We start from the raw sequence: 23,720 nt of genomic DNA, 5'->3' as shown, positions 1-23,720 counted from the left end.
GAAGAAGAAGAAGAAGAAGAAGAAGAAGAAGAAGAAGAAGAAGAAGAAGAAGAAGAAGAAGAAGAAGAAGAAGAAGAAGAAGAAGAAGAGTCCGCCTCTGTCTTCTATCACGTCCTCAGTGGAGAGTTAAATCTCCGTGAATCCAGCAGCGGCATCATTGAGCAGAAAACTGCAGAAGAGCGACGATGTCCGGACGAGGCAAAGGAGGAAAAGGACTCGGTAAAGGAGGCGCCAAGCGGCACCGTAAAGTTCTCCGGGATAACATCCAGGGAATCACCAAGCCCGCTATCCGCCGTCTGGCTCGCCGCGGTGGAGTCAAGCGTATCTCGGGTCTGATCTACGAGGAGACCCGCGGTGTGTTGAAGGTGTTCCTGGAGAACGTCATCCGTGATGCCGTCACCTACACCGAGCACGCCAAGAGGAAGACGGTGACCGCCATGGATGTGGTGTACGCTCTGAAGAGGCAGGGCCGCACTCTGTACGGCTTCGGAGGTTAAAGTCAGCGATCATGCAGCACAACAAAGGTCCTTTTCAGGACCACACACCTCTGATAAAGAGCTCGGTCCCACTAGATCGTCAGTTCAAATTTATGTTTTAACATGACAACATGCAGAAACAAGACCTGGATTAAAGCTAAATAAACGTTTATTTTATAGCTGATTGTTCCGACTATTGTAACTAATTTACAGGTCAATATTGTAACTCATTCGGATTTAATAGGATGTAAAATTGAATCAGTATCTGTGATTAGTCTGTATTTGACATTGGATTTATCAATGAACTGCTTCTTGTTGGAAAAAAGAAAGAGTTTAATGTTTGAACTAATAAAATAAAACATTTCTACTATTAAGTGGAAATTAGAAGAAGCGAGTTGAAATCCGACTTTGCTGAACATGGCGGCTGCTGTGGAGGTGGAGTTTATTTGAACGTCACATTCATTTCATCCAATCCACGGTCTGATATCCTTCCCGCGCTCTGTTCTCGACCGATCAGCGCTTCCCGCTCTGCGCTCTGGACCAATCAGAGCTGCCGTTGCTCCGCCGCTCTCCATATAAGCTCGCTGTTGCCGCTCAGCCTCCACTTGTAGTCTACTGTTGGAGCAGAGAAGACAGAGGAAGCAGAATGGCCAGAACCAAGCAGACCGCCCGAAAATCCACCGGAGGAAAAGCCCCCAGGAAGCAGTTGGCCACCAAGGCTGCCCGCAAGAGCGCCCCGGCCACCGGCGGCGTCAAGAAGCCTCACCGTTACCGTCCCGGTACCGTGGCTCTGAGAGAGATCCGTCGCTACCAGAAATCCACGGAGCTGCTGATCCGCAAGCTGCCCTTCCAGCGCCTCGTCAGAGAGATCGCTCAGGACTTCAAAACCGACCTGCGCTTCCAGAGCTCCGCTGTCATGGCTCTGCAGGAGGCCAGCGAGGCTTACCTGGTCGGTCTCTTCGAGGACACCAACCTGTGCGCCATCCACGCCAAGAGGGTCACCATCATGCCCAAAGACATCCAGCTGGCCCGCCGCATCCGTGGAGAGAGAGCTTAGACCCACCACCCTCCCCTGACCCAAAACACCACGGCTCTTTTAAGAGCCACACCTGTTCACTAAGAGCTCAACCTTGTAATGTGTTGGATACATAAAGGAGTTTTGTTCCAAATATTTGTGGAAGGCTGTTTGGGAACTCATGCCTTCAGTAAACTTTTATTAATGGGAAAATAAGACCACAGTATATGTGTAAGGAATATATAAGCTTACAGTATTGGGCATATAAGTATACTTTGTGTGTGTGTGTGTGTATATATATATATATATATATATATATATATATATATATATATATATATATATATATATATACATAAGAAGAAACCAGGGGTGTAGTGATACGCAGGTTTTCGCCTTATACCCACTAGAAAAGGTCCCGAATTTCCATATCACCACTTAAAATGCGCAAAGATACTTATCAGTATGTGTTTTTTTTTTAACATAACGTTCACTTCCCCGTTCATAAATTCGTCTTCTCTGTGTTAGGAAGCAGTGCAGTTGTACGGGGAAGGGGAAGGTGTCTGGCTTTGAACGAGGTTCACTGAATTGCGGACCCAGACGCCGTCTATACGGGTCTAAATTTGACGGGTCGCTTCTATTTTACCTTGACAGCTTCCCAGTGTTTATCATTGGTCTATCAGCTCACGAAACGCACAGACCAATTACGTACGAGTTCAGCCATCCCACGTGACGCGACTCAACCAATGAAGTCTCTGCATTGCATCGCAGCTTTGCCTTCAACAACCAGTGGAGAAGTGAGGGACAGAGAGGACAGCAGTGATGGGAAGTTTGATTCTTCTCAGAGAGATGCTTCTTTTGGCTCCCAAACAGGTCCTCATTTTTTACTATTTGTAGCCTCATATTTTAGCGTAACCAGGCAAATATGAATTATTTATGTACTGACAAACTCTTTTGCATTCAGTGTTTTTATGAGAAGCCTAATAATTGCCTCATTTTGTGGTTTGTTTTGTTACAAAAACAGACATTCTTACTTTTGTTTAATATTTCATTCAAACTTTTTGCACAAAAAACAAATGAACAAAACACTGCACACAAACCCACAGAACCAAACTCGGCATTCAAACAGTATAAATGTCCTCAGTGCAGGTTGGCATTCAGAAAAATCAGATGCCTGAGCTTGGATGAGCTGATATCATTTCTTCTTTCAGTGAATATCTGCCCTGTTTTTGAGAAGATTCTCTTAGATGGAACAGAAGTTGCCACAACACACAGTCTCTCCTCCATCAGCTTCACCAGGAGGATGAAGACTGAGACCTGGGCCTGCTACCAGCTCAGTGGGTCGTCTGCTGGTTGGATGAGGGGTTCCTCAAGACATGATCTCACCTCCATTACAACATCAGCTGTAGGATTTCTCTTTGACGTATCTCCTGTAGTTCTTCCATCTAAGAGCCTCCACACAGCAGAAGTTTGAGGTTCCTCCTCCACTTGGTCCTCTAATGGTGGAGGTGTCAGGCTGCTGGGGGACATTTTACTGCTGCTGCTCTTATTCTCTGAAGCGTCTCATCAACAGCTCTGTTGTCACTGAAGGCAAACTTCTTTAATCTAGGATTCGGTAACGTGGTTTCTCTGAGGACAGTCTTCAAATCCATACTCCATTAAAAAAGTTGGGAAAAGGCTCTCACTCGATGGGAGTCGGCTCTTCAGATTCAAAGCATCGGCTGTTAGAGCTGTATCTTTTGCTCTTTACACATAACTAGAGGACAGACTGTGGTCATAGCCAGCTTTCTCAACTATGAACATAATCAAAACTAAATATGGTTCCAGATTCACCAATGAGCTCCCTAAATATGTTTGAGAACGACCCTGACACCATTGAGGCCACGATTCAAAATACTGGCAGCTCAGTTCTCCCATTAACAGCAGCGATATAAGGGGAGTGATAGAAAACAGGGGAAACAATGGAAAAGGGTTCAATTGTTTACATTTATGGGATTCAGGTATTGTTAAAGATGTATACAAATTGGTTCAGGTTGTTCAGTCATGATTTTTTTCAAGTTCTACACTTTCTTTTAAGATATACAGTTATATAAAAAGTTATTTATTAATAAATGCTGTCAAAATATTTTTGAACTGTACTGCATTCATTTGACGGTCAGTTTTTGATTACAGGTAAACCCTAATAAAACTACCAGTTTACAACAACATATATCACATGAACTGAAGTTAGACATTATGATATTCTGGACCTTTGCTTTAATCCATTTTCTCTGACTGGACCTCTTTGAATTTTAACTGAATACCCCTGGCTTAGAAGAAGAGGGGCATGAATCAACAACCTGATCCAACATCAGTCGGTGGAGAAAAAATAACAAGAAAGCAAAACCAAATGACACTATTTCAGTGTTTCAATAAGCCTGCTGCTTGTCCTGAGAATACTGCCGCTTTAGGAAACACTACAGCTGGAGCTAATGTTAGCATTTAGGAAAGGTAGCCTGATGAAGAGGAAACATCAGCTCTACCTCATGCAGGGAAGAGGAGGCTGCTGACGCTATCACATCTAGAACTAGCTAATTGGTAGTTTGGTAGAAATAAAGGAGCTGCTGCTGCTGTTGACCTGGCTTTGTTTTATGAGGCTGGAAGGGGACAAATTGGAGTATACCCACTAGAAAAAACTAGACTACACCACTGGAAGAAACTATAGAGGCAAATCCACAAATGCAATTAGAAATGTTCTGTTAAAGTGTGAGGCGAGTCAGTTTGAAACCTGTGTGAAGCATAAAAGTACAGATTTTTGTTATGTTAATGACCAATGTTTCTGTTATTTACAATTGAATTTATTACAATTATATTTTCATGTTTAATAAAGGAATGGGAAATTGTGACCTATTTTCTGATCGGTGAACACTCCATTGATAAATAATGAAATACTGACAACTAATTCTATGTGTGTATATATATATATATATATATATGTATATATATATATATATGTATATATATATATATATATATATATATATATATATATATATATATATATATATATATATATATATATATATATATATATATATACTTTTTTTTTAATTGCTGTTGCTCTGCAATATGTTCTCATGCACTAAGTGACTTGGACCAGATATTTTTCCTTATGTTTATTGTAAGTCGTAAAGAATTTCAGCGAATAAAGATGATAAACGTGAGCTTAATAAAAAATGCTTTAACTTAAATAGTGAAATTATAAAAAGTACGACATTTTTCAACACTTGGTTTGCAGAATTAAACTTGAATTCACATGTAGCTATGGCTTAGTCTACTGCATATATTTGTACTGCTTCTAGCTGAGATTCTATTTGAAATCCACTAAAAACATGTTTTACTAAACTGGAGTTGAACCGTTTTATTTTAAACTGCAGCGACCATCCGACTACAACAGCTCTCCTCTGATTGGACGATCACACGCTGAGTCTGACCAATCAGCGAGCAGCCTGTTGCTCTATATAAGCTGCTGTCTGTCTGTCTCGCTTCCTTTATTTCAGTTTCCAGTTTTGTGTAAGAACCTCTTATGTTAAAAGATGTCTGGACGTGGAAAGACAGGCGGCAAAGCCAGAGCCAAGGCAAAGAGCCGCTCTTCCCGGGCAGGACTCCAGTTCCCGGTCGGTCGTGTCCACAGGCTGCTGAGGAAGGGCCACTATGCGGTAGAGATGGGATTTATGGCTCTTTGAAGGGAGCCGGATCTTGAAGAGCCGTTCCTTTCAAACAGCCGTTCGAAAGACTGGCTCCTTCTTAGCTTCATTTATTTTAGAAATCAACCAGGGGTAACTCGTTTTTATCAAGGAAACAATCACTGGTAGCAGTTACAAGATACAATATGGATCTCAATATTTCAAACTTACACATCCCACCAGTATATACTCTATTGGTGGGAATTATTCTAAAATACTGATTACAATTTCATTTGGCCTATATCCCCATGCTTTGACAGTGAGATCACTGTTTTGAATTTTCAGTCACCTAAAAAATTTTGTGGCACAATAAAACTACACAGACTACCGGATAACTTCCATGCAAAACAGCTTTACTGTAAAATGTTCCACACAAGAACATTTTAACAATACAGAAAAAGATATATTTTTTTCTTTTTTTTCCATCACTAATATCTCCTTCTCCCTGATAAAGCGGTAAATGTGGCTCCGCTCCAGTCTCCAGTCATTTGGACTCGGGCGGTGCTCACACTCCTCCTCTAAGTTAGCTGCATATAGAGCTGCGTTCATGTGAATGGAGCTGCTGTGGACAACTCAAATTGGGAAATGTCATGAGTCGTTCACATGAAGGCAGCATGGACAACTCAGACTCATTGAGGTGAAACGTAAAGAAAGTTTTGGCAATTTCCACATGCGAACGACTCGCAGCTGTGAACCGGTTCTCATCGTTCACTTAAAAGAGCCGTTCAAACAACTGACTCGTTCACCAACGTCACATCTCTAATGTGGTGGGCCCAGTGGGGTCAGAAGCTGCTGTAGATGCAGATGTGGAGGCAGAGGAGGCAATGGACACATCAGTGTCACTGCTGTTGTCTGAGTCTGGCTCTGCTCTCAAACCTGTGACCTGCACTGTTGGGTGTTGAGTCTTCAAATGCCTGTGTAAATTATTTGTTGACCCAGACTTGAATGAAATGACTTTCTGACAAATGCTGCATTTAGCCTTACTGTTTTCTTCGCGAGAAAAGTGCCCCCAAATGCTGCTCCTTCTCCTCTGACTCATTTTCAGACGTGTGTGTGTCTTCTTCGTTCGAACAACCGGCTACTACGTTGGCACTGAGACAGAGAGGCACTCGTGCACGTGTGTTTGTTTTTTTAACCGTGACAGCAGCGTGCACGAGTCATGGCTCCGCTCCTAACCAATGACAGAGGCACGCAGGGTTTTTTTTCCCCACTGCGCTGGAGCACTCACGTGAAGAATGCGTGCACAACACTCCTGCGCGTGCGCCCCTCCCCTCAAGTGTTCTGTCTCTAGCGGAGGGGCAGGGAGCATAGACCCTATGCATAGACCGAAGGAGGAGTTAATTTGTGTGCGTCTGCTTTAAACACGCATAGGGAAAAAAGAACGACGGAAAGAACGGCTCTCCCCCAGCCGCGACTCGGCTCCGATCGTTCATGTTTATGAGCCGTTCAAAAGAATCGGCTCGTTCGCGAACGTCACAACTCTACTATGCGGAACGTGTGGGTGCCGGCGCCCCCGTCTACCTGGCGGCTGTGCTGGAGTACCTGACCGCTGAGATCCTGGAGCTGGCTGGAAACGCCGCCAGAGACAACAAGAAGACCCGCATCATCCCCCGTCACCTGCAGCTGGCTGTCCGCAACGACGAGGAGCTCAACAAGCTGCTGGGCGGAGTGACCATCGCTCAGGGCGGCGTGCTGCCCAACATCCAGGCTGTGCTGCTGCCCAAGAAGACCGAGAAGGTCGCCAAGTCCAAGTAAAGCCGAGGACCAGCTGAACGACACCAAGGCTCTTTTCAGAGTCACACACTGTCCTCTGTAAACAGCAAACATCCTCATGTGTCTCATCAAACACTGTCAGTGAAACATCCAGACCAGCAGCTCATAATAAACAGTTACTGGACCAATCAAATGTTGGTTTTAAATGCACTACTGGTTTTTAATTGGTTTGTGAGGTCGTGTATAATAACGATATTTCAGGACACAAGCTGCACTGTCTGCTACCGTTTAAAACATGAAGTGTCACGACAGGACACAATAAACAATAACACAAAAAAAAGACAAATTTTAATACATGAATCAAACATGTCATATTGGAGACTAAATCTGTACAATTTTTGGAACAGGTTAATTTAGGTCATAAAAGGTTTTCAGTTTGGCTCCGCCCAGTGAAACTGCTACCAACTGTCCTCTCTTACGTCCGCAGTTTAGCCCCAAACACTTCCAACTCAGAACAATTAAGTTCAGACTAATCGTTTAATACTAATGCAAAGATATTTGTGTTTTGGGTTCAACTTAAATTCGTGCGTGTTTACAGTGCTAAACATATTGTTGAATTTAGTTCTGCTAATCTTACATTTTCATTGAGATATGTTTTATTTTAGTTTATTATTCTTTTTCATAGAACAGTAAACTAGGAGGTTACAGTACCTTCTCAGATAACAAGCTCCGTCCTGCTCATTTAAAATGATTTACATTATTATCAATAAATAATATAACAGAAAACACAGTAATATTGAAAAAATTCAATGTACGATGCAGTTTTTGTATTTAAAAATACTTTTTTCTAAAAAAAAAATTTAATTCTAAATATGGAATTAAAAAGAACAGGTAGTAAAAAATTGTTCTGAAAATGTAATCCTTAGCTCCAAATTAATTCCAATTCAGTTCTTATTTTTAATGTCTCTCTAAATGTATTGAGCACCATTTATAACAACGACAGGTTGCCTTTAACAGACTAATGATGTGTGTTTAGTATCGAAGTGTTTATGTTTGGAGCTGAAGTTAATGTTTCCATGTTGTCGAGCTGTAAAATGTGAGCAGTGATGTTGAGTGTTGATGCATTGATGAGGGAGGCAGCAGCTCTTCAGAGGAGGCTGTGGTGGCTCTGAAAAGAGCCTTTGCTGATGAGTGAGTGGAGATGAAGCAGCTTCACTTCTTGGCAGCTTTCTTAGCTGCAGGCTTCTTGGCTGCACTTTTATTTGCTGCGGGCTTCTTAGCTGCAGGTTTGGGCTTCTTAGCGGCGGACTTCTTGGGGTTCTTCTTCAGAGTCTTCTTGACAGCTTTCTTGGCCGCCGCCTTCTTCGGCGACGTCTTGGACACTGTCTTCTTAGCTGCTGCTATCTTCTTCGAGGACTTCTTGGCAGCGACAGCTTTCTTAGCAGCGGGGGGTTTCTTGGCTTTGACGGGAGCCTTCTTCTTGGTCTCCTTCTTGGCCGGTTTGGAGACTTTGGGCTCCTTCTTGGCGAGTTTGAAGGAACCGGAGGCCCCGGTGCCCTTAGTCTGGGTCAGAACCCCCTTGGTGACCAGCTTGGTGACAGCGGTGTTGATGCGTTTGTTGGCCTTGACCACATCCAACCCATTACTCGCCAGCACCTTCTTGATGGCAGCCAGTGAGATCCCCTTCCGCTCCTTGGACTCGGCCACAGCGTCGACGATCAGCTTTGGGAGGCTGGGTCCGTCCCTCGTGGGCCGGGAGCCCTTCTTCTTCGGGGCTTTGGCCGGGGCTTTAGCCGGTGCAGCTGCTGGAGCTTCTTCCGCCATGTTTCTGTGTCTCTGTTTGTCTCAAAGTGTCAGAGCTGAAGGCAGGAGGCGGGACTTATAAACACCATGAGAACCGTAAAGAGGCAACACACTGCACTGGGCTGCCGCCGCCTCAAACGCGGCCATATTTGTGTTTTCTCTCACACGTTTTGGACACAAAATACGCACAAAATCAGCCTTTTCACAGTCCACGGTCGCTGCCACGCCGACCACACGCGTGTCCCTCCACACTGGGCTCATGTTCGGCTTCCAGCTCTTTGTCTCTCGCTTCCAGGAAGCTTCCAAGCTGTCGGACACACGGGGACCGAGGGCGGCTCGCTGACACTTTTCTGCACGTTTGTGCTCCTAAACCGCCTAAAAGCTCCTCGTCTCCGGTGGAACATCGGTGTTCCGGTTAGCAGAGACATGTGAGGACACGGTGGAAGGAAAACGGCGGCGATGTGCTGCTTCGTTGGCCTGGAAGCGGAGAGTTTTGTCCGCCGGTAAACACACGGACGCTGCCGGTGCTCGGGGCGGCTGCTGGTGTCTGGATGATCCGCTGGAAGAGACTCCGTCTGGACTAAATGTTGGATTATCGAAGCACCGACACTTGAACTCTTTAATAAACCTCTGATTTAACTAACATTACATCTGCTGCCTTAATATTTAGCGTTTTTAAACTTTTTTTGTCGCATCCGGTATTAAGATCCATGTTACAAATCTTTCTAAATGTGTGTATTATACTAAAATGTACATTGCGTCTTATGGTATCATTTGTGTGTTTAAATACATGAATTAGAAAATCTTTTAGTTGCATTAACGTTTTTCACACATTGATTCTCCATCACGTTTTATGTGGAGTTACTGATACTGAATATTCCTATTAGCTTACAGTTAAATTGATTTCCTGTTCGTCCTAATCAGCACACATTTACTTTGAAGAAGCTGAAACTGTAAAAACTCTTTTAATAGCGCATAAGTGATTTACATCCACAGTCGAACTATGTGGGAGGCTCAGATCCTCCTAAAATATAATTTGAGAATTTCTGTATGATGACTGTGTTTTTCTGTCTTTATCATCCTGAATCATCTAAAATCAGTCTGTTTTGGTTTACGGTTAAGAAATTAATGCTTTGAATAAAGACTGCAAAATACAGCTGTCTCTAAAATAATTCTATCAAAACAGAAAATTCTTTTGTTAATTAAATATCTTGTCTAAATGGTAGCATAAAATCAGCTTGATGAAGATAAACGAAGTCAATCAAAAATTGCTATGAGAAGAAGTTAGTTCTAAGGAAATAATATATAAATAAAATCTATCAAATCAATCAACAGTCTGACTAACAAGGTAGGTTCTTCATTTGCTTTTAAAGTATCAACACTGCTGTCCTCAGGTCTTCTGCTGTTCCACAGATGGAAGAACAAAATGCTGCCTCACTGCAGGTTTTTGTTCTGTGTGTAAGTTTAATTAAAAACCTGAAGACCTGAAGGTTCTAGAGGGTTCATGATATAAAAAGATCAGATTAATATGAAAGACCAAGACCAGTAAGAGCTTTACAAACCAATTAAAGGAGCTTAAAATCAATTCTAAAACAGAGATAACAAGATGAGAGACTTTAAAACATGAGTTAAAAGTGGTGCTGCTGAGTTTTGAAGCACTTGGAGAAGAAGAATTATCATCTTTTTATGGAGACCAGGCAGGAGAACATTACAGTAGTCAGTCTTGCATTAGTTTAGAGAGGACTGCAGCAGGATTTTTAGGTGATACAATAGCTTGGTAGCGCTCTTGAAAAGCTTGTTAATATTGTACTTGCTGCTGTATCACATTCACTTTCTCTAATATTACACTTGATCAGAGCATTTTAGCTCAATAGGAGCATTAATACAGTGAAGCAGCAGGATGCTGCTCTGTAGACAGATTTCTGTAAATACAAATAACTGGATGTATGTAGATATAATTATCTTTAAAATTACACTTCTATCAATAACCACTCAACATCCTGTAATTACAGTAGCTATTTATAGATAAATCAAATCTTGTTATTCAGATTTAATAAAAACCAATGTGAAGTAGTATTTTGGAGCAGGATCACATCTGTTGAAGAACAGGTTGTTTGAGCTGCTGAAACTGATACTCAGATCTAAATTTAAGATAAATATTTTAAATACACGATTATGTACCACTAACAGCTTATTTTAGTTCTCTTTTAAAAGAGTCAATATAGAGTGAGGAGCATGAGGCTGCTGCTTTGTAGAGGAGGTGTGTGGTCCTGAAAAGGACCTTTGTTGTGCTGCATGATCGCTGACTTTAACCTCCGAAGCCGTACAGAGTGCGGCCCTGCCTCTTCAGAGCGTACACCACATCCATGGCGGTCACCGTCTTCCTCTTGGCGTGCTCGGTGTAGGTGACGGCATCACGGATGACGTTCTCCAGGAACACCTTCAACACACCGCGGGTCTCCTCGTAGATCAGACCCGAGATACGCTTGACTCCACCGCGGCGAGCCAGACGGCGGATAGCGGGCTTGGTGATTCCCTGGATGTTATCCCGGAGAACTTTACGGTGCCGCTTGGCGCCTCCTTTACCGAGTCCTTTTCCTCCTTTGCCTCGTCCGGACATCGTCGCTCTTCTGCAGTTTTCTGCTCAATGATGCCGCTGCTGGATTCACGGAGATTTAACTCTCCACTGAGGACGTGATAGAAGACAGAGGCGGACCTCCTCCTCCTCCTCCTCCTCCTCCTCCTCCTCCTCCTTCTCCTTCTTCTTCTTCTTCTTCTTCTTCTTCTTCTTCTTCTTCTTCTTCTTCTTCTTCTTCTTCTTCTTCTTCTTCTTCTTCTTCTTCTTCTTCTTCTTCTTCTGTGGATTTTCCTGCTGCTTCATAATAAACCTTCTTTGCTGCATCAGCGCCACCAACTGACCAACAGCAGGATCAGCAGCTGCTGTCTTTATGGATCATTCAGCAGGAAATTCACACATTACAGCAGCTGAGAAGATCCAAGAAGAATTGTGTTTCAAACATGAGCAGTGTCACCATATAGCACACACAAAACAATAACACAATATATAAACATGAATTTAACATGTCATTTCAGATATTAAGGAACAATCAGACCAGTTATTAGCAGTCATCAGAAGAAACGTTAGTTTTGGTAATAAATACTAAAAATGCAATTTTTGGTGAAAGATCATCAAGTGGTCGTATTGATAAAACACTGAAACGTCACTTTGTGTGAAATGATCCTTTATCTTAATAGCGCTTATTGTATTTATTTTACTGATCTATACAGCTGCTGAATATCCCACAGCAAAGTTTATACTTCATATGTTCAAACGTGATAATGTCTTAAAGTGTATTTAGGTCTGAAACCTAAATGCAAGATATTACTTTAATTTGTCACCAAATCAAAGTGAAATCAACGTCATCTGTAAAATGCATTAAGTTTATAGAATAAGGGCTTATTTTCAGTTTGATCCTCCAGATGTCAGCTGAAGGTGGATGAGCAGCTCTGCAGATCAAGTGTGTGGCTCTTAGAAGAGCCGTTGTGTGTTGGAGATGATGATGGTGCTGGTCGGCGGCGGAGAGCAGGCAGGAGGGGGGGGGCTCTGGAAAATGTAGAGTGCAGACTGGGCTGGTGAAAACTGGGCAGTAGGGTCAGCGATCTAAACAGGGAAGACAGGATTAGTACAAGGTTCTTTCAATAATAGAGACGTGCACAGAGGCTAGAACGAACTGACTGTGAGAGCAGAGTTTACGATCTGGCAGGGTGTGGAATTATGAATTATAATTAGTTATAATTATAAATAGTCCTTGGGCCAGGACCCAAAATTTCAGATATGGTTACCACCCGAGGTGACCAATTCTTTTTGGTATTTTTAACTTGCTATATGTCTCTAGTTTGCATTTTGATATGATAGCCTTTGCAGACTCCCAGCTTAATATGTGTTATCACTCGTTTAATGGACATGCCCCACAATGAAATGCATAGGGCCTGAGCCAAAAGTCCTAACAACATAACAGGACAGAATTTGTTAGGATTTTTCCTCATTTCGAAAAAATAAGAAACGCCACATGCTACACATCATCATCTGTATTAATAACTTTACAGCACAGAACAATATTATAACAAACTTGAGACTGAGAGAGATTTCGTTGCTATGGTAACAAGATTTACTGTAAGCAGGATGGAGCAATAGAATAGCGAAAATTTTGACAGATTCAAAGTTAAATTCTATTGAAGTTAAAAAACAAAGATGAACCATATCTTGTGATTTGTGGTCAGTGTGATACAGCAGACTATAGCTTCCAGTTAAACATTCAAAATACCTTTTTAAATCGAGTCAAAACAGCCAAAATTGTGATGAAAATTTCAAAATTTAACCCAATTATAATAGACTGCTACCAGAACTGATCATATGCCAAAAACACTATTACAAAGACTATTTCCATTATTAAGTTGAATTTTCAATTGCTTTTATAGCTTTAATTCAAATTAGATTTTTAATCAGTTCCATCCCGTTGTGCTGTGTGGACGCTTATTCCAAATTCAAAGGTAATTTTCCGAGAACAGTACATGGTCATAATGAGACAAAAACATAAAATACAGATAGTAGTCATTTCTTCCATGTACCAGTATCATATAAAATAAAAGTCATTCAAGTTCATTCAAAATTAATCCCAGAAACGGAAAGGATATTACCATAGATAACTGATCTAATGGAGTTTAACTAACCTTAATTAGAACTGTAAAAGACAACTTATATAACTAGACATCTCAGCAGTTTCTTCAAAGGACCTGAAAACAAACGTACACCTACCCAACAATAACTCTGTCTATAGGAAAAAATAAATGAATGCGAATACACAATTACAGGCATGAAAACATGTATTCATTTGGGTTTGACATTTAATTATTATAATACATTATAAGTATAATATATTTCTCTCACAATTTTATTTGATTATCGACTTATTTTAGATGTGATCTTTGCACACTATAAGATTTAACCCTCTGAAACCCAAGCATTGGTGATATTGATGTAATTTTTTTCCTTTTTAAACTGTTTTAGCTCACCTCTAATCAAGAAAACAATGAGACTTTTTCATTTTATGGATTTTTCAGGATTTTGTGAAAACATTACAAAATTGTAACAGCGGCTCCTAGTGTATGCAAATATTACCAGTTTATTTTAAACAAAGTCCACAAACGATTAGGCATTGATGATTCAATAGTATCAAAATATGTATCTTCAAATGAAATGTACTGATTGGAAATAGTTGAATATGGCAAGACACTAAGTCAAGGCACTAATTGCCATCCATGCTAGAATGCACCTCCAAACAATAAAAAACTGTAAGAAAATGATATTATTACAACTTTCTTTTATTTGTTTGAACTTGCAAAAGTGGGATTGTATTACATCAGTCCTCTACAATTAGTTCATATTTACATTTTGGACTTTGCTTGAACATCATAATGATTTCGGGTATCTGAGGACTCTTAATTGGTGGATGTCATTCTCCTTAGTGTCTCCTTATATGTGAAACTGTTTGTGCTTCACAGATCAAAAAACTGCTTCCTTCAAATCATATTATAACAAATCATACTGCAGTTGATGTATGTACCTGTTAATATACTGTTAATCCTATACAAAATTAATCAAGTTAACCTTTAATCTTAACCCCATAACATATATATATATATATATATATATATATATATATATATATATATATATATATATATATATATATATATATATATATATATATATATATATATATATATATATATACAGCATAGAGACTGTATATTTATTATATAGATGGTACAGTTAATAAATATACTCATCACCCAGTGATGGGGCCTTCTGTGTGAATAAGTAGCACCCAGTAAAGCCCAGTGTTGCATTTTTGCATCGTTGAAAGAAATCCCTAAAAATCACTTGTACAGTTGAAGACAAAATTATTAGGCCGGCTATGAAATTTAAGGTTTGGGGTTTTTTTTGTGCTGTTTAACAGGTCAAGGAGTTTTTAACACAGCTTTTCCAAACATCCCAGTTTTATTTTGGATGCTCACATTATTTTACTTTGCTAACAGAAACATTTAACACTATTTAACAAAAACAAAAACTACCAGGATCTAAATTATTAGACCTTGATGCTAATAGTCAATTATATTTCCTTTTTGCTGGATAACAGCCTGCAGTTGTTTATTGTAGTTTGTAACGAGTCTCTGACATCTCCTGAGGAATCCCAGCACATTCTTCTTTGACAAGTCTCTCAAGCTCCTCCAGATCTGATGGTCTTCTGGCATGAACCCTGGTCTTCAGTTGACCCCACAGATTTTGATAGGATTCTAGTCAGGGCTTTGTACAGGCCAGTCAGTAACTTTGGTCTTCTGGAGGTAGATCTTCACCAGGAGTGATGTATATTTTGGGTCGTTGTCATGTTGGAAGACAAAGCAATGACCCAGACCCAGTTTTGCAGCTGACTACTTGAAGTTTTCTCTCAAAATCTTCATATATCTTTCTTTTTTCATGATTCCTTCAGCCTTTACAAGATTCCCAGTTCCAGACGCACTGAAGCATCCCCACAGCATGATACTGCCACCACCGTGTTTAACTGTGGGGACAGTGCTCTTTGGGTTCTACATCTCTTCTTCTTTCTCCAAACATAAGCAGGGTCTCTAGTTTGGTCTCATCTGACCAAAGGACACACTTCCAGTCTTCATAATCTTTCTCCAGGTTGTCCTCAGCAGACTTCAGTCTGGCTTGAAGGTGTCTCTTCTGTAGAAGTGGAGGGTTAGGCTTCACTCCATTTTTTCCATCTTCTTTGATCCTGACTTGGTTAAGTAATTAATGTTCTGGTGGTTGTTCTAGCATCTTTAGACACATCTCTCACATGTTTTCTTTCCAGAGTCTTTGAAATCTTTGGCTTCCTCCCTCTACCAGACTTGTTCTGTACTGTGTGCTTCTCCTTGAATGTCTTGATGAGACTTCTCCCTCCACTTCTTGACACCTGGAAACGCTGTGATAACTTTGTAGACCCCTCTCCTGCTTTGTACGCATCAACAATTCTTTTTCTCTTTTCGTTTCTGTCATGATGCTTTCTCAAATGACAGCTCAAATCCTTCAGGAAGTTTTTAGACTGTGTGTAAAGTGCAGGGCAACCCTCAGTTTTAACTTGATTGATTGATTGATTGATTGATTGATTGATTGATTGATTGATTGATTGATTGATTGATTGATTGATTGATTGATTGATTGATTGATTGATTGATTGATTAAAAGCTGTGTGTATTACAAAGTTAAAGCATATGATTGCACAACAGTGGTTTGTGTTTTGGCTCAATAAAAAGGTCAGTTCTAAAGGGGGCGAATAATTTTCACCCTGTTAGTTTTTGGTTTTTGTTGAATAATTTTTTTTTTTTAGCAAAGTAAAATAATGCAAACATCTAAAATACAACTGGGGTGTTTGGAAAAGCTGTGTTAAAAAATCCTTGATCTGTTTCACAGCACTTGGGAATTTTTTGGGAAAAAATCTAAAATTTCATAGGAGAGCTAATAATTTTGTCTTCAACTGTATTATACTTGTCTTCAACTGTATTATACTTTTAAAAAATAATTTGAGTTGTCTATCACTAAACATCTTTAAGAATGAAGAAAAAAATACTACAGGTCAAATACTTACTTGGAAAATTATTGAAATTGTTCCAGAAGAGAGAGCTTGGCGGTCAATGGAAGACATGTTGTTTACACTATTAATATTTTCCTGCCAAAAATATTTATTTGTTTTGCAGTTTAGAGTGTGGGGAGCTGGGAAATGTAGCGTTTGTCTGCATTCAGTCAGAAATAGGTACAGCTAGACAGCCTTAAAAAAATGTTTTGTAATTTTGCAACTGTGGGCCTCAGAGAGTTAAATGGATTGCAATAGCAGTTATGGTGAATGTGAAAGTTTCCCAAATAAGTGATAAAGCTGCCAGTGTGGAAAGGCTATCACATCCTAATGTACTTATATTAACCCAATGTACATTTTAGTACCACTTTGATTTGGTCACCTGAGGTGGTGGTAATATCTGGTCTGGCCCATGGACTATTTGTCTTCTTCTTCCACTATGTTTACGTCTCCATCCTCTTTACTCCTTGTTCTTTTCCCTCATTCTTCTCTTCTTCTCCTCCTTTGGTCTCCTCCTTTATTCTCCTACTTCTCTGTTGCTTTCTTCCTCTCCCTTTCCATCTCTCCCTTTCTCTACTCCTTGTTCTTCTTCCTTCTTTTCTTCATTTTTTACTCCTCCTTCTGTCTTCTCTTCCTCATTCTCCTTCTCCTCTTCCATATTATTTTCTTCTCCTTCTTGTCTTCATTTTTCCTTGTGTTCTTCTATTCTTCCTATTTTTCGTTCTTCTTTTCCTCTTCTCCTCTTTGTTCCTTTTCTTCACCTCCCTTTTTTGTCATGTTCGTCTCCTTCTCCTACTACTCTTCCTACTTCTCCATCTCTTCCTCTCGCTACTCCTTGTTCTTCCTTCTTTTTCTCCTATTATTTTCTTCTCCTTCTAATTCTGTCTTTGTTGCCTTTTTTCTCCTCACTTTCTCCATCTTCTGTCTTCCAAACCTTTCTCCTTCTTTCTCCTCCTCCTACTCTCTTTGTCTCTGTTCTTTTACTTCTGTCATCATCTTTCTATTCTTTTTTCATCTCTTCTTCCCTCTACTCCTCATTGCTCTTCCTCCTTCTTTGATATTCCTCCTCCTTCTGTCTTCTCCTTTTTCCTCCATTTTCTGTTTTCATCCCCATCTTTCTCCTCCTTTCAATCTTATTCTTCTGTTTGCCATTCTTGTCTTTCCTCCTCCTTCTTGCTTCTACTGCTTTTACTGTTTCTTCTTCTCTCTCCACCTTCTGCCATCTTCTTTCTCCTCCACTTTCTCCATCTTCTCCTTTTTCTCCTTCCTCCCCCTCCTTCTCTCTTTTCTTCTTTTTAATAGTCTTCTCTTTTACTCCTATTTTTTCTCCTTCCTCTTCTCTGTTCTCTTTTCTTATTCTCCTTCCCCTTTTCTTTGTTCTCTTCCTCCTTCCTCTTCTACTACGTCTGTTCTCCTTCTTCTTCTTCATTCTCTCCTTCTCCTTTTCTGTTTTTTTCACTTCCATCTCTTGTCTCCTCCTTGTTTTTCTTTGTCCTCCTCTTCCTCATTATTTTCTTCTCCTCCTTCTTTTCCTATTTTTTTCCCTCTTCTTCTATGTTCCCCTTCCTTCTCCTACTTTCTCCTCCTTCTCTGTTGCTGCCTTCCTGTTATTCTCCTCTTGCTTCTCCTCCTCCTCCTTCTCCATCTACTCTCCCTCATTCTCTCATCTTCCCCTTCTCTTCTTCTCCTCATTCCTGCTCCTTCTCTTCTCCTGCTGTCTCATTTCTCCTCTTCTTGCTTTGTCTACTCTGCTTCCTCATTCTTCTCTTCTCCTTTTTGTCTCCTGCTCCTTTCTCCTTCTGTCTTTTTCTTTTCCTTTTTTTCTTGTTCTTTTCTTGGATTTTCTCTTTACACCACTCCCTTTTTCATCTTTTCCTCCATTTTCTCCCATCTTCCTTTTCTCCTCTATTCCTATTTTCTCTACCTCCTCTGTTATCATTTTTTCTGCTCCTCCTCCCGTTTCTCAGTTCGCTTCTTCTCCTCCTCCTCTTCCTCCTTCTGTCTTTGTCTCCTTCTTTCTCCTCTCCATTCGCTGGTCTTATCCTTCTTTTCACATTCTTCTCTTCCTCATTTTTCTCATTCTTTTTTCCTTCTTTCTCATCTTCTCTGTGTCCTTACACTATTCCCTTTTCTCATATTTTCCTCGCTTTACGCCGTACTCTTTCTTCTTTATCTTCTTCACTTCCTCCCTTTACTCCTTGTTCCCTTTCTTTCTACTCTTTCTACTCTTCATCATTCTTCTTACTTCTCCTCTAGCTCCTTTTTTCTCCTGTCTTCTCTTCCTTTTGTCTCCTTCTCCTCTTGTTCTTCTTCCTCTCTCATTGTTTTTCCTCCTCCTTTCTCCTCTTTCTCAGTCTCCAACTCCTTCTTTACTCGTCCTACTCTCTCTTCTCTCCATCCTCCTATCTTCTCCTCCCTCTTCTTCCTTTTCACCTGTTCCTCCCTCTACTCCTTGTTCTTCTTCCTCCTTCTCCTCTCCATCATTCTTTTCTAATCCTTTTGCCTCTTCTTTCTGTCTTTTTCTCCTTCTCTGTTCTTCTCCTTTCATTCTTCCTTCTCTTCCTTCTATATTTGTCTCCTTTCTTTTTCTCTTTGCCATTCTTCTTATCCTCCTTTTTCTTATCATCTTTTTCTTTATTTCCTACTCCCTTTTCTCATCTCTTCATCCCTTTACTCCTAGTTCATCTGACAACATCCTCTCCTAACTTTTCCTTATTCTTGCTTCTTCTTCTTCTACTCTTCCTCCTTCTTTTCCTCTCCTTCTGTCTTCTTTTGATCATTTTTGTTTTATTCTCTTCCCTCTTTCCTCTCCTCCTTCATCTCGTTTCTCTGCTTCTACTGTCTTCTATCATCAGAAACACCTCCCACCCTCTGCATCAGACTGTGAACTCCTTAAGAAGCGCCTTCAGCAACAGACTGGTTGGTATAAGAAGTAACGCTTCTGCAGGTCGTTTATTCCAGCATCTGTTACATTGTACAATGCCGCACTATAAACTCCACTGTACTGTTTACTGCTGCACTTTTTCTCTTGCCCCATTTTAGACAAGCATCCTCCTACTTATGTGCAATAACTGATAAGGGACTGCAGATGGAAATTAGCTTAAAGCTAACTCTGGTGCAGTACATCAAATGGAAACATTTATGTTTAATATTGTACATAGTCCCTTTTTAAATTATCTGATAATAATAAACTGATAATAATAATAATAATAATAATAATAATAATAATAATAATAATAATAATAATAATAATAATAATAATAATAATAATAATAATAATAATAATAATAATAATAATAATAATAATAATAACTGATACCTCACTCTATTGTATATAATCTTCTACATGACATTTATTTTTAAAAATCACCTGTATATAATGTTTTTTCTGCAATTTTTGCACTGTGTTTCTTTTTCTTATCTATTCCTGCACTGCCTTTATACTTTTTCTTTGGAGCTGCTGTAAAAGTGAACTTTCCCCACTGTGGGATCAATAAAGTTTATCCTTATCCTTACAACTTTTTTCTTCGTGTTCTCCTTTCTATAGCTTGTTCTCCCCATCTCTTCCTCCCTTTACTCCTTGTTCCTCTTCCTCCTTTTTCTCCTTCTACTCTTCCTCCTTCTCTGTCATTCTTTTCATCTCTTCCCTCTCTTCTTCTCCTCCTTTCTCCTCCTGCTTCCTCTCTGTCTTCTTCTCTTTCTTTCTCCTCTTCATTCTTTGTCTTCTCTTCTTCATTCTTTTCTTATCCTCTTGTCTTCTTCTACTCCCCCTATTTTTCCACTTCCTCTTCTCTCCTTTTTGTTGCTGTTTTTCTTCTACACCTTTTTACTTCATGTTTACCTCGTTCCTTTCTACTACTACTATGTCTGTTTTTCTCCCTTAACTCCTTGTTCTCCTTCCTTCTCCTCCTCCTTCTTTCCTCTTCTTGTCTTCTCCTTTTTTCCTCTTCATTCTCCTTCTCTACCTTATTCTATTCTCCTTTCTTCTCTTTTGTCATCCTTCTGTCTTCTTCTTCTCTCCTTATCACTGTCTTTTTTCACCTCCTTCTGACATCTTTGTGTCAGTCTCTGACTCCTACTTCCTCCTGCTCTGTCGCTTTCTTCTTTTTCATCTCTTCCTCCCTCTTCTTGTTTTTCTTCTCCTTGCCCTTCCTCTTTTCCTCCCCTTTTCCTGCTTCTTTCTTCTGCTCCTTCTCCATTTTTTCCTTCCTTCTCCTTCTTTGCTTCTCCTCCTGTTTATTTTCTCCTCCTCCATTCTGTCTTCTTCTACATTCTCATTCTCTATCTTCTTCTGCTCCTTTTTTCTAATCTTTCTCCTCCTTTTTTCATTCTTCCCATCCTCACTCTTTTCTACACCTCCTCCTGTCATCTCCTTCTTTCTCCTCCTCCTCCTTCTCAGTCCTCTTCCTCTTCTTTTTCACATCTTCCTCCCTCTACTTATTTTTCTTTCTCTCCCTCATTGTTTTCTTCTCCTTCTTTTCCTCATTTTTTTCTTCTCCTTTTGTCTTCTCCTTCTTTTCTTTCTTTTATCGTCCATCGGTCTTCTCCTCCTCCTATTTTTTATTCTTCCACTCGTGTTTGTTTTTCTCCTCCTTCTTACCCTTTTATCTTCTCCTTCTTTCTCTCCAAAAGCTACTTTTCCATGTCTTCCTTCCTTTACTCATTGTTCTTCTTCCTCATTCTTCTCATCTTCTCTTCCTTGTCTTAGTCATTCTTTTCTTCTCCCTCTCCTGTCTTCCTTTGTCACTCACTCATTCTTTTCTTCCCATCTTCCTTTTTCCTCCCTCTCCTCCTTCGGTCTTCTTATCCTTTTTCCCTCCTCCCTCATTCACACATTTCTCCTCCTTCTCTGTCACCTCCTTCCTTTGTTTTTCATCTCTTCTTCCCTCTACACCTTGTTCTTCTCCTTCTATTCTTCACTCTTTTCTACTCCTTTTGTCTCCTCTTTTCTCCTCTTTTCTCTACTTCCTTCTGTCTTCTTTCTCCTCCTCTTTTCTCTCCTTCCTTCTGTCTTTGTTTCCTTCTTTGTCCTCCTCCTTCAGTCTTCCTTCATAGCAGAAGGCTGCTACTCCTATTTTCATCTCTTCTTCCTTCTATGCTTCCTCATTCTCTTCCTCTTTTCTTCTCTATCATCTTCTTCTTTCTCCTCCTTTTCATTCTTTTGTTCTGCTCCTCATCTTGGTTTTTCCTCTCCTTTCTTTTCTCTTCACTGTTCTCCTTTTTCTTCTCCTCCTCCCTCTTTTCTGTTCTCCTTCTACTGCTTTTCCATCTCTTCCTCCCTTTACTGTTCTTCATCCTCATTCTTCTCTTCTCCTGTCTCTTAGTCATTCTTACTTCTCCTCCTTCTTCTCATCAAATAATTACCATGTACAGTAAGTGTGGACTTACAGACTTGACAGTTACGTCTTGGATGGACAAACTCCTGAGGATGAATCGTGACCATTCTGCAGTCTGATCATCAGTGTACTTGATGTTGCATCTCAGTGGTGGAGTTAACTGCATTTTCACCTTCATTTTTACTGTATTATACAGATATGTATAATAAAAGAACAAGAACAACAACAAAATATCTGTCTTTATTTTCCTTAGAATCATACGTTAGAATACGAATTAAAAATGTTAACATAAAAACACCTTGAAGCTGAAGAGGAAGCAGCACAACTATGAAGGCAGATCTGGGTGAGAAGAGCAGGATGTGGAGGAGAAGAAGGGAAGGAATCCTGTTAGCTTGTCTCTCTAAAAACATGTTCCTTATGTTCATCTCAACCAAGCATTTCCAAAGTCCGGCCTGTGGTCACATTTTACACAGCCTCTGTCATGAAATGTATAATTTATGTCTCGCCAGCGCTGTCAAACAGAATATGCATATGATCAGATACAAAATGCAATTTTCTGTGTCACTGAATGGTGGCAGCAACTCTGTTGTCTCCCTCTGACTGTGACCTCACTGAGACCCTTTCTAGCCCATGTCTGAAATGGAAACCGCAGATTAAAAGAAGAAAAGGAAAGATACTTCCAGTCCAAACATTTTAATGCGTATGACAACGTATTTGGGAGCGACTGCACCAAGACGATGAAGCAACTGGAAGCTGTCTTTGCTTCACTGCAGCTCTGATGTTTACTAAAGGACCACTCACGGCTCTCTTGGAGACCACAGGACTCTCCTTCCTTCACCAGAATCTGATGAGCTTCATAAGTGTCAACTGTGAGAATAACCACACCTCTGGACAAGAGGATTTGCATTCTTCACAGCGGCCTTCTGACCTCCCTACCGATCACACAGAACTTTCTACACAGGAGTGAATTAAACAGTTTGAATCAGAACATTAAGGAAATGTAGCATCACTTGAGTGATGATCCTAAAATCTGGACTAAATGTGACCAGTTAATCCACATCTGTCTTGACCAAATCCTAATTATGACCTGCCCTGTGCTGTTTGATCCATATTTCTAATATCATTTGTCATTATCTGGATTTTTTTCTTGTCTGCTTCCAGCTGAATAAATACATAAAAAATTAAAGAAAACACATGACAGGATTCAAGCTTTATCATCCACTGAGGAAAATTCAAGTCTGGTAAATGACTATGATGTATAATATTGAACAGTGTTTATTTATGGACTCTTTCTCCACTCATGTTTTTAAGATGCATGTCATGATCCACACTGACAAGAATTCATATTTCCATCTCAACTTGATTAGAAGGACACTCTGCTCTTTATTGACCCATTGCTCTGGTGAATTCTGGTTTTGAAGTTCCACTGATGATGCCCTTTTTTTGATTACCCACCTTAGATGCATTTTTTATCGTGTTCATTCTTCAGGTAATATACCTTTAATGGTACCAGGCATTGAAATGAACAAGGAATTGAAGAAAACAAGGGTGGTCTAATATTTTTCCATGACTGTATGTATATACGAAATGTAAGATGTTGAAAAGTGTATTTTATTTTCAAAAGCCAGCATGTTTCCTGTTGTCGTCTCTCGTTTTTTCTAGCATACTTCAAAGAACTTTAGTAATTTCCTGTTACTGAGTTTTTCTCAGTTATGAAAATAAGAATTAAGAAGAACAACAAATCAAGCTTACACCAGAGCCTCTGGCAGAACTCCTAGATATAGGCTCTTATTTTGAAGGTGACCCCAAACTTACAGGTGGTTTGTCCATCAATATATTATCCTTCAATCAGAAGCTGATCTTATAGGATAAAGTTCATTTACTGGTTGTTTGACATAAATTTTTAATACTCGTACATATAGGTGGATAAATATCGTTTAGAAACAAATAATCTGACCAGATAGATCATACATTTA

General features: G+C 40.0%; 5 protein-coding genes across 6 annotated transcripts; 3 read left to right on the top strand and 2 right to left on the bottom strand.

Moving 5' to 3' along the window:
• On the top strand, nt 1–760 carry LOC129348644 (histone H4). Its single transcript, XM_055009513.1, has one exon. It carries the CDS (start codon nt 186–188, stop codon nt 495–497), a length of 312 nt encoding a protein of 103 aa, XP_054865488.1. The 5' UTR covers nt 1–185; the 3' UTR covers nt 498–760.
• Nucleotides 761–874: 114 nt separating this feature from the next.
• On the top strand, nt 875–1,591 carry LOC111570663 (histone H3). Its single transcript, XM_023273550.3, has one exon. The coding sequence runs from the start codon at nt 1,123–1,125 to the stop codon at nt 1,531–1,533; it is 411 nt and encodes a 136-aa protein (XP_023129318.1). The 5' UTR covers nt 875–1,122; the 3' UTR covers nt 1,534–1,591.
• Nucleotides 1,592–5,066: 3,475 nt separating this feature from the next.
• LOC129348642 (histone H2A-like) lies at nt 5,067–7,129 on the top strand. 2 transcript variants are annotated; one of them, XM_055009510.1, is made up of 3 exons: nt 5,067–5,178; nt 6,364–6,379; nt 6,710–7,129. In XM_055009510.1, the coding sequence occupies exons 1-3, from the start codon at nt 5,067–5,069 to the stop codon at nt 6,969–6,971; spliced, it is 390 nt and encodes a 129-aa protein (XP_054865485.1). In that variant the 3' UTR covers nt 6,972–7,129. The 2 variants fall into 2 exon arrangements, with proteins under 2 accessions (XP_054865485.1, XP_054865486.1); XM_055009511.1 differs by lacking the exon at nt 6,364–6,379 and having other exon boundaries at nt 5,067–5,147; nt 6,771–7,129.
• Nucleotides 7,097–9,783, bottom strand: LOC129348637 (histone H1-like). The gene has a single exon (XM_055009503.1). The coding sequence runs from the start codon at nt 8,751–8,753 to the stop codon at nt 8,142–8,144; it is 612 nt and encodes a 203-aa protein (XP_054865478.1). The 5' UTR covers nt 8,754–9,783; the 3' UTR covers nt 7,097–8,141.
• Nucleotides 9,784–10,993: 1,210 nt separating this feature from the next.
• Nucleotides 10,994–11,452, bottom strand: LOC111570657 (histone H4). Its single transcript, XM_055009515.1, has one exon. The coding sequence runs from the start codon at nt 11,350–11,352 to the stop codon at nt 11,041–11,043; it is 312 nt and encodes a 103-aa protein (XP_054865490.1). The 5' UTR covers nt 11,353–11,452; the 3' UTR covers nt 10,994–11,040.
• Nucleotides 11,453–23,720: the final 12,268 nt, after the last annotated feature.

This window comes from Amphiprion ocellaris, chromosome 4 (assembly GCF_022539595.1).
Source record: "Amphiprion ocellaris isolate individual 3 ecotype Okinawa chromosome 4, ASM2253959v1, whole genome shotgun sequence".
Taxonomy (NCBI): Eukaryota; Metazoa; Chordata; class Actinopteri; family Pomacentridae; genus Amphiprion; species Amphiprion ocellaris.
This window is presented reverse-complemented; position numbering and strand designations above follow the sequence as displayed.